Here is a 10,826-nt window from a genome sequence, read left to right as displayed (position 1 = left end):
GTGGAGGTCATAATTATAAGGAAAGACATGGTGCTCATGAAGAATGAATGTGGTAACTCCTAGCCAAAAGAGTAAAGAAATATTTTCACAGAAAAAGAAGAAATATGGTACTCCCTCTACTTTAGTGATCTAAAACATCTTATATTAGTTTATAGAAGAAGCACTTAATTAGCGTGTACCAATGACTTGCACACGGATTATCTTTTTCTTCAAGGAAGAACATGCATGGATTAATTTACAATCTACAAGCACATGTACAAAACGTAGACGTACCATGTATGTATGTACATGGCAGCACACATACACACAGAGTAGGTAACCAGCTAGCACACTGTTACTTCCTCCGTAAACTAATATAAAAGTGTTTAGAATACTAAAATAATGATTTAAATGTTTTTATATTAGTTTACAGAGGGAGTAGTTCGCAAACAAATAAAAAGGCCAGCACAGTGTGTTGCACTCTTGCACGTACACATGCATGCATACGGGTACGTAAGTGGAGTACATACGTACACGTGACAGATACATGCACGTACCCGCTAGCAATGTGCATGACGTGCGTACGTGTACATATACACGTACGCTACATGTATGTATGTAATGCAGATGTAGATTAGGATAGGGCTCATGTGAGTGTCCTCCTGTGCCGACCAGGCCACCACCTTGCATGATCCGATCCATCCATCAACTACCATTTATGTCTGGGGCCGCCGGCTGCCCCCTGACCCTCCTCTGCTGCCGTTGTTCCCCGCGCCGTTGCTGCTGCTGCCGCCGGTGGCATGAGTTCCGCCGTTGGAGTTGGCGCCGCCGGCGTCGATGCGGCGGAGGTCGTCGACGAGCCGGTCGTAGTGGCGCCTGACGTCGTCGGCCGTCTTGCCGCCGCCCACGGCGGCGGCGACGCGGTCCCAGCGGCCGGGCGTGTCACGGTCGTACGTGTCCAGCGCGCGCTCGAACCTCTCGTTCTCGCTCTCGCTCCACGCCGCCATGACCGATCAGATTAAGCTGAGCTAGCCAGATGGGTGTTCTTAATCTGTCTCTGCGACTGGCCTACGTGTGTGTCATTGCAAACCAAGTGTTCCATATATTTATGCTAGCTAGCTCGACCGTAGGAAATTAATTAACTAAACCAAATGCAAATGCAAATGCGATGCAAAAGGTAATCGATCGATGTCACAATGTTAATCTAGTTGCAAATTGCAGGAATTGAATCAAGCTACCTACCTAGATTAGCATTGGCGAGCAAAACTACTGGATGGCATTTTATTCCCATCCCATGTATATATGTTTATCACACAAAATCAAAAGGTTTCAGTTGACTAACAAAAGTTAAAGGCACAAGAAATTCTGAGAAAAACAATGGTTTTGCCAATAATAGGGGATCTAATAAATCAGAATCTAGATCCTCTGTCTTTATGGAAATTAATAAGATAAGCTTAGCCAACCATGTCCAAATTTGGTGGCATGGATGGCCCATTGCTAGTAATATATAGATGAGGATACTCCAAATAGCTAGGTTCCACTCCCATTCTCATCCATCCATCAGAGGCAAAAATAATAGCACTAGCAATTTTATATAAGTAGGTTAATTAGCATTGTCAAATCTGCCTTTGTGCCCAATATGCATCTAAAAGCCAGGGCATGAACTAGGGGTGTGGCTAGGTCTCAATCGACTTTGACTTGAAGAAAAAAGAAATGAAAAAAAACCTGAAATGAAAAAATATGTACGAATCTCCATGCAAAATCAAAAGAATATAGCAACGACCGAAACATAATGAAGTCTCAGTCAACCGAGACTTAGCAAAACTGATAAGCTAGTCATGAAACGACAACTTAATCTGCCTTCTAACCTCCATAATGTCTTTCTTCTAAGGAATAATGTACGTACGAGGACCATGTATGTGCACATAGATTCCTTAGTGTGCATCGGCTAAACAAGGCGATTATATCAAAGTCAGTGTGCTGACGCATGCGCCCTGCACCTGGGAGAGATTGCAAGCAAACAAGAGCAGTTTCTTAATTTAAATTTACATGGATGGTTTTGAACAAGTACCGCGATCATGGTTCTTACTTTCAGTGCAATTTCAGTAAAATTTCGTTACATACTAAAATAACTGCCTTTCTGTCAAAATATTTCGATAACTCTGGTAGTAGAAAAAATTCAAAATATTTTAAAATTGTTTTTTGAATTTTAAAAATATCTGTTTTGATCTCAACCAAATTCAAGTGGAAATTTCAGTCCTTCGGCCCGAAAGGAAAACCGAAATCACCGACAATGGCTGAAATACTTCTGAAACTAAAATTCAAAACCATGACAGAGGTAGCTGGTTTATCTTATTCCTGGTCATCTTGAAACGAAATATTATGTCGACATGCACAGGCTAGAGAATCTTTCCGACCATATTATTCATCTCCTACGTAAGCGCATCGATTAGCCATGGTTGTAAATATAATCACATAATGCAAAGTGATGCAGGGTGACCAATGCACAATGTAGAGAACCTAGCCATGGTTGTAAATATAATCACACAATGCAAAGTGATGCAGGGTGACCAATGCACAATCTAGAGAACCTGATGCTCGCTAAATACCCCCTCCGTCTTATAATGTAAGACGTTTTTTGACACAACAACAGTGTAAAAAAAACTGTCTTACATTACAGGGTAGAGGGTGGGGGTATTGATGAAGATGTGAACCATCGAATCAAAGCCGGATGGATAAAGTGGCGCCAAGCTTCTGGCATTCTCTGTGACAAGAGAGTGCCACAAAAGCTAAAAGGCAAATTCTACAGGACGGCGGTTCGACCCGCAATGTTGTTGGCACGGAGTGTTGGCGGACTAAAAGGCGACATGTTCAACAGTTAGGTGTGGCGGAGATGCGTATGTTGAGATGGATGTGTGGCCACACAAGGAAAAATCGAGTCCAGAATGATGATATACGAGATAGAGTTGGGGTAGCACCAATTGAGGAGAAGCTTGTCCAACATCATCTGAGATGGTTTGGGCATATTCAGCGCAGGCCTCCAGAAGCTCCAGTGCATAGCGGACGGCTAAAGCGTGCGGAGAATGTCAAGAGAGGGCGGGATAGACCGAATTTGACATGAGAGGAGTCCGTTAAGAGAGACCTGAAGGATTGAAGTATCACCAAAGAGTTAGCTATGGACAGGAGTGCGTGGAAGCTTGCTATCCATGTGCCAGATCCATGAGTTGGTTGCGAGATCTTATGGGTTTCATCTCTAGCCTACCCCAACTTCTTTGGGACTAAAGGCTTTGTTGTTGTTGTTGTTGTACATTACAGGGTAGAGGGAGCAGATATTTACGATGTGTCGTACTAGCATTGCTCCAGGCAAGAAGATAATTCCTACCTCACCTGAAAAAAAAAGGGAGATAACTCCTACCTAGCCCTGGAGTATATGGCATTTCCCTGAGATTTAGTCTTTGTAATCTGCATACATGTTGGTACTGATGAGATAGGTAAGCTAGGCATCCTCCATGTCCACAGGAACATCTGTGAAGATCAGGTACTGACATGGGTGTCCGAAAGAAAAGCGAAAACATCACACCAAGCAAACAGCAAGAGCCATTCGTGAAATTCTCGGCACAAGACAGTTGACTTAAACCTCATGTTCATGTCATAGCATCGCCAGCGACGACTCAGATGTCACACGACAAGCAAAAAATGGATAGCGGTAACAGGATCCGAATAATGGTGCACCCAGAGAGGGGCAGTCTGCCTGTTGAGTTGTAGTAGACAGTATGATGACACATGGTGCTGCTCTATGAGCAGGAACTCCCGCTTGCTCGCTGGCAGGCGGAGGCGGAGGCGATCAGATCTCACAGTTCCACGTGCTCTCCGCTACGAGCTTCGGTGCTTTGCTTTGATCGGACAGATCGAACGTCGTCGCAACCTGCACAGACAGAGCACGGCAGGATCAGATCAAAAAGCATACCTGTTAGATCAGATGATCTACAAAGTGAAACAACAAACAGACATGTCCAGCCAAATAATCAATCATGTGTTGTGAGGAAGAGGGATACTCTTATTTAGGGGGAGAGTGTATCCTGTGCACCCGGAGTTTATGTGCTACCAGTGGACCGAACATCAAAAACTTGTACTATAAGTACTAAAAAAATCCGAAAATAATTCAATATGAAGAAATACTCCCTCAGTCCCAGAATATAAGAACGTTTTTGACACTATGCTAGTGTTAAAAACGTTCTTATATTTTGGGACGGAGGGAGTAGCATACATCTAACATGTTACAAAATTTCAGTCGTAAATTCAACTCACAGCAAGAGAAACAAAAATAACAAATTCAGTTGTGGTAGTGCAAACAGGCCCAATTCATGGCCCAGTTTAAGTTAACAACATTCATGTCATGATTTGTCTTTTTGTTTCTCGAGGTGTGAGTTGAATTTTTAGTTAAAATTGTAAGACATGATAGACATACATTGTGTTCATGTACGCATTTATTTTGGGAAGTTTTTGCATGAGTTTCTGACATTGGTGCATTGGTAGCACAAGAATCACCGTTGCACCAGATACATGACTCTGGGGTACACTGCACATATCAGCACTCTGTTCAACAGTCAGTCGCTTCAGTATTTCCTAGTGTTCGAGCGTTGGGTCTTGAAACAGAATCCGATTGGATAATGATGTTTTGAAGACTAGTTCTTACAAAAATCGATGTAATGAGTAGAACATGTACAAGGGACAATGGACAACCTCCTTGGAGGATTACTATTTGCAGACCTGCTAGATAAATCTGTGAAAAACACCACAGGAAGACAGTGCTCTGCATCCTCTCTTATTTCACCGTATTTCAGGCCCTACATGCTTTTCTTATTTACTCAGGGAAGACCAACTAACCTTTGACACCATAGCAATTGGGCTTCACAAAGATAAACCACATATACTAAGTTAAAAATTCTCTTGCTGCACTACATTATTCTCTCTATCTGTTTTGTAAGAGGTATAAACTTGGACAATTTGATGCATTTGCTATGAGATTTTCCTTTGCCCATTCAACATGATATAATTCATGGCTACTATATCATCTAACTTGGGCAATATCAGTTGGACTACCCCCAGGGCTATTCCATAGACAGCAAAAACAAGACCTTAAGATATGTCCGTAAGACGCACTATCAGTTCGACCACCCAAGCAGTAGCACTTTTGGCACACAGCAATTACAGAACACAGCAGCAATTATCCCCAACAACATAAGGCGATGTAGAAAACTGAGAGACAGGAATCCATTATCCAGGCCTTTGTGTTGGCTTGCTAGTAGAGATTAGACGACAATTTGCTGCTACTGCTCTGCTTCTGATGTAAGCCAGCATCCCATGCAATTACATATATGATATATGTATCATGCATCTCATCCAATACTAGAAATAAAACACCATTTTTAGTAAATTTGTCATGATAATTTTTTTGGTTCCTTTAAGGCATGATCTTCTGGTTATCTCATCTACCATCGGAAATACAAGTTGTATTACTATAATGTCTAGGCAAATATACGCACAAATAGTACAGATAACCACCATTACTAAATAGCTTTTCAGCTGTCACTATCCTTAAAGTTTCTTTACCAATTAATAAGTATAATTCAAAGCAGATGTTCAGGGAGCATCAGCTCTCTATACCCATATTTGGGATGAGCAAACTATATCTATACCCACATACATCCTTGTGGTACAAACATAATCACGGTCTTCCATGACTCAGCCAATCCACATCTTCAACCCCTCCCCCCATTTCATCAGTCCATGGGCGTCCCTCTGCCTCCTCAAGTCTAGATCATACTTGGAGTTACCAGTGCTTAAGCAAACTAGACAAAATTTGAGAAATATTGTTGCCAAGAAACTCATAAAGAAGAGTCAATGATGCTTAATTAGATAATCTAGTGCTTGTTCACTAAACAGACCCAATTCCTTCATTCTATTGTCTGCTTAGTTTTTAAGAAAGGAAAAGTTACACCTTCAGTCCTCAGTTCAGGCAAACAAAAACAAAAAGAGAAACATGGTATTTAGATGATGATCTCAAGACACCCTCAAAGCTAGCCTCATTGCAGTAATCTGCAGACACTACAAAATACTAGGAACTATCTTCAGTTGTATATATACAGTGATGTAAAATACTGAAACACAGGAATTCACTATAAAGGGCTTTGTGTTGAATGTTGACTTGCTAGTGGGTCATAAGACAAAGTGGTGCTGCTACGAATCTACATATATCTCAACTGATACTAAAGGAAACCATTGTCCTCCATGACACATCCATATCCTACAGTTTTAGTTTTGTCATATATATTCTTAGAACGCTCATACTATGCTCGTCATGTTCCGCATGCTGTGGTCTGTACTGGATCATTCTGGTGGAGGGACATGATGGCTCTCAGCTGGAATTTTCGTCCCATTACATCTTGTACGCCTGGCAACGGTGTTTCTATTGTCCTTTGGAAAGACAAGTGGCTTGGGCAGCCCTGGCTATGAAATTTCCTTGCGTATTTACCTTTTTCTGGATGAAGATGCTGGATTGAATGTGCTCATGCAGGAGGATCCATCGGTTGAACACCTATCCACTCATTTCACCATCCCGCTCTCTGAAACTGTGTTTCTTGAGCTTTAGCAACTAGCCTATTCGCTCAACGAGCAAGTTCTTAATGAGGATCATCCCGATGATTAATGTTTGGACTGCATAACTCTGGGAGATATTCCTCGGCCAGTTATTACAGTTTTGTGTTAAATGAGCTTCAGGCGCCCAAGGTTTTTTCTCTGGTTAGGACAAGCAAATATCTACTGAAGCAAAAAAGTTTTTTCTCTGGTTAGCTCCTGATTTTATAATGTAAAAAATACCATAGGGGTTTCCCTTACGGTTTCACAGGTCCAAAAAAGATTGAGTTAGATACACTACACTCTTCCCAAGTTACTCTGTGAAATTAGATTACATTGTAGATCCGTACAGTGAGTTGAGAAACATTGACAAAACAAATTAAGAACCATATGTGTGGGCTAGGCATGAAATTATTTAAGGGTTTGCAAACCACGCAGAACAAAATTTTAATTCCACTCACCTTCCCTCACTGCTCTAGCTCCCCCATATTCAACACTAGCAATTAATCCACAGAATCATATGTGATCCATACACAAGATCATGGCATTCTGCACTATTCAATGATGCAAGGGTTCCACTGAAAAATGGTGGATTGGTTTCGTTCTAGGCATTACCACAAGCAAGCAAAAATGATGGATCGCGTAATCGAGATGGTACCTTGAAGGAGCCGCCGATGCTGGAGCTCCTGGTCCACTCGAGCCCGAGCTGCTTGGTGGAGGCCTGGTAGGTGCCCCTGACGACGTCCCCGGCGTCGAACTTCCTGGCGACGGCGAACTCCCAGGCGTTCTTGGCGGTGTCGTAGACGGGCTCGATGGTGGTGAGGCGGCCGGCACCGTGCGCGTAGGTGTACTTGACCCGGCAGCCGCCCCCGCCGAGCGCGTGGGAGACGCTGACCTTGTTGGCGGGGTCGAAGGCGATGGAGAGGTCGAGCGCCGTGCGGCCTGGAGGCGGCCCCTTAGGCGGGGGCGCGGGCGCGGCGCCGGCGGCCGGGGCCGGGATGGCGGGCTTGGGCGCGGCAGGCGCGAGGGAGGTGGAGTGCGTGTAGGTGAGGCTGACCCGCTTGTCGAGCACCGTCGCCGAGTTCATGAACTGGAAGCGCACATCCTGCGGCCGCGGCCATCGCCGTCGCCGTCGTCGGCACGGGAGAGAATCAGATGGGATGTGGGAGGGGAAAGGGATGAACTTTAGGGAGGGGATTGGTTACGTGGTACTACCTGGTTGTGGGGCTTGAGGTCGAGGAGGAAGGCGCCGGGCTTCTCGAGGGTGAGGGTGAGGCCGTCGAGGGAGGGGCCGGCGGCGAAGGCGGCGTCGGTGGCGGAGGCGCGGAGGCGGAGGTCGCCGGCGGCGGCGAGCGCGAGCGTGGCGGCCGCGGTGGCCTTGTCGCCCTCGTAGCGGCCCTTGACCGTCGCCTTCATCCCGGCTCGCCTGGGCTTCTCCGGTTCCTTCCTTCCTTCCTCGGAGTCTCCGCCGCCGCAGCCGCCGCAGCTGGTGGTGGTGGAACTGGTGCTAGTGCTTGGAGGTTGGACCCAACAACCCTCCCCCCTTATCAACGGCCGGCCTCCTCTCCCGTTTATTTTTTTCTCCCCTTTTTCGGTGGCGACTCCGTCGCCCACTATCATCTTCTTGAGCCCAATATCACCCTGCCTTGAGCCCATGACCAGCGTTGTGACTTCTTGTCATTGCTTTCCTAAAAAGAAGAGAGTGTCCAATTTTTTTTACTCAAAAAAAAAAAGAGACAGAAAGGAGTGTGCAATACTATGACATGACAAGATTTAATCTTTCGGATTAGGATCATGATTAAGTTTCAAGAACCACTTTGTTGGTGGGGCAACAAGTATTTTGCAGTGCTCAAGCAACCGGCCGAGAAGGGCGGAAAACCATCGTTGTTCCTGGTTTATGCCGATACAAACTTGCTATCTCGTGTTCTTTGGGACGGAGGAACTGCTTATTTTCCCCACAACGGTGTGATTCCATAATCTTGCTAAGGTTGCAAAATGGTGGGACGAAGGGAGTACTACTTTATAGTGCTCGCTCAACCGAGAAGGGCGGAAAACCATTTGTAGTTTCTGGTTTATGCAAATACATATATCCTACCGCAGCTACAGTACATTACTCTCCACGGTATAGCTGGCGGCGCCCTGGATCCGGTGGCCATTTGCTCAGTTGCAATGCATGCCTTGTATAGTTGGACACGGCCTGCAGTAGAGGGGCGCGTCTAGGTCTCGCATGTAGCGACACCGAAGAATTCCTCACCTCCAAGAGCCTCTGCTTGGGCTGGCCAACTAAAACGTTACATTCATTTGTTTTTCACAATTTTTAATATTTTGAAATAACCTAAATACATGTGTTTGAAACATCACTTCACTGAAATTTTTAAAACGTTCACCATGCGTTAAAAATATTGTTCATGTAATTTGTAAACGATATCATGTGATTCAGAAAAAATGTTCATTACATTTAACAAATGCTCACGCGTTTTAAAATCATGTTCGTGGCATTTTAGAAAATGTTGATACAATGTAAAAACGTGTTCACATATTTTTGGGAAAAAGGTTATTCACATTTAATGAATGTTTGTAACACTTTAAAACATTTTTGCACGTTTAAAAAATGTTCACGGCATTTATGAAATATGTTTAATGTGTGTTAAAAAAGTCCACCTTGTATTTAAATTTTTTGATGTGCATTTAACAATACATTAATAGTTATTCAGAAAAACAATCATCGTGTATTTAGAAAATGTTTAAAATGTATCTAAAAAATGTTCAACATGTATATAAAAAATATTGAATGTGCATCTGATAAATTTTCAACATGTATTCAAGCAAAAGTTTGTTCAACTTGTATCTAGAAAATGTTCTGCATGTATATGAAAAAATTAAAACATGTTTTCAAAAAATTCAACATGTATTTAGAAAAATGAAGAAAAAACAAAAAATTGAACAGAGAAAAAAACAAAGTAAACTGATCCGCAACCGCATGATATCAATAAAGACAACCATGATGGGCTTCCCTAGAAAAAGGGCAACACTACGCACATGCCACTCCAATGCATATATACCACAACATCGTACGGTGGAAATTGACCTTAATCTACCTACAAAAGGTGTAGGAAAAAATAGATCCTAATAAGTCTTAATATGTATCGACTGTATTGTAAGCTTCATCCCGCCACTCAAGGAAGCACGTGGCATGATAAAAACAACGAAAACAAGGCATTGTAGTAAATGAATGTGAATGGGGAGAAAGGAGATGCAGAGAATTATTTTATTTTACATACTACAAACATTTAAATATCTCACAACAGAAATGTCATATCCACGGCCGCCTTGTTTGAACTTCACGGTATTTTAAGGGTGAATTATTTTGATCTAGTCGGCAAAAACATGGAATCATAATTATCTCTCAAGTTAGTTAATGGACATCCAATAAATGTATGATAAATTTGCATACTCCTGTTTTCCGAGGGATTGCAGCATAGACATATTTTGCTCTACACAGTAACAACATGGTGTATAATTAAAATACATAGAACATAGAACTATTAAGAACAAAGACTAAGCATTAAACAATACCCCTAACAATCACCAAGCCATTTCACCTTTTCAAAATATTTATTCACACCTTGATATTTCTCCCTCTTTTGTTCTTCGGGTCAATTGTATCATAAACTACATCCGGTGACGGTCATGACATAAATCTTAGATTAAGGTTGCAAAGAGAGCCTTGTCACAAGTATAAAAATTGTTTCAATATGCAGTGAACATCAAATTTTTAGGGTGACAAATCATACGTTTTTAGGGCAAACTATGTTGTCACAAGGATGTAAATTTCCTTTAGCAAGCACGGCAAAATCCGACATGTTCAGTTTTGCCAGGATTTGTTGTGCTTGCCAATTGAATTGTCATCCTCGGTACAAAATAATTTGCAATAAGTAGTTTAATTTTCCACCCCTAAAAAAAAATCTTGAATTGAGTGTCTGGCTGGTCACAGCCCCTTCGGAATGAACAACTGCGTCAGACGTAAATAACACGTGAAATGGAAACTAACAAACTTCTGTGGTGGCCTTGGACCAGTGGCGGAGCGTGAAGCAAAAATGAGGAGGAGGCAACAGGCAACTGGTTCAGATTTATGAAAAAATAGCAAGTGACAGCAAGAAAATGCAAGTTCATCTATGTATCAGATATTTAGAGCCATTGGAAAATATGCA

General features: G+C 42.8%; 2 protein-coding genes across 2 annotated transcripts; both read right to left on the bottom strand.

Annotated features, from left to right (window-relative positions):
• Nucleotides 1-459: 459 nt before the first annotated feature.
• LOC119289360 (protein RADIALIS-like 3) lies at nucleotides 460-1,013 on the bottom strand. The gene has a single exon (XM_037568702.1). It carries the CDS (start codon nucleotides 984-986, stop codon nucleotides 696-698), a length of 291 nt encoding a protein of 96 aa, XP_037424599.1. The 5' UTR covers nucleotides 987-1,013; the 3' UTR covers nucleotides 460-695.
• Nucleotides 1,014-3,553: 2,540 nt separating this feature from the next.
• On the bottom strand, nucleotides 3,554-8,141 carry LOC119287290 (outer envelope pore protein 24, chloroplastic-like). The gene is made up of 3 exons (XM_037566808.1): nucleotides 7,831-8,141; nucleotides 7,274-7,720; nucleotides 3,554-3,904 (listed from the first exon to the last, which is right to left on the bottom strand). Exons 1-3 carry the CDS (start codon nucleotides 8,029-8,031, stop codon nucleotides 3,824-3,826), a joined length of 729 nt encoding a protein of 242 aa, XP_037422705.1. The 5' UTR covers nucleotides 8,032-8,141; the 3' UTR covers nucleotides 3,554-3,823.
• Between the last annotated feature and the right edge of the window lie 2,685 nt (nucleotides 8,142-10,826).

This window comes from Triticum dicoccoides, chromosome 4A, assembly GCF_002162155.2.
Source record: "Triticum dicoccoides isolate Atlit2015 ecotype Zavitan chromosome 4A, WEW_v2.0, whole genome shotgun sequence".
In the NCBI taxonomy this organism is placed as follows: domain Eukaryota; kingdom Viridiplantae; phylum Streptophyta; class Magnoliopsida; order Poales; family Poaceae; genus Triticum; species Triticum dicoccoides.
Note: the sequence above shows the minus strand (reverse complement) of the source record. Positions and strands in the feature narration are given on the sequence as shown.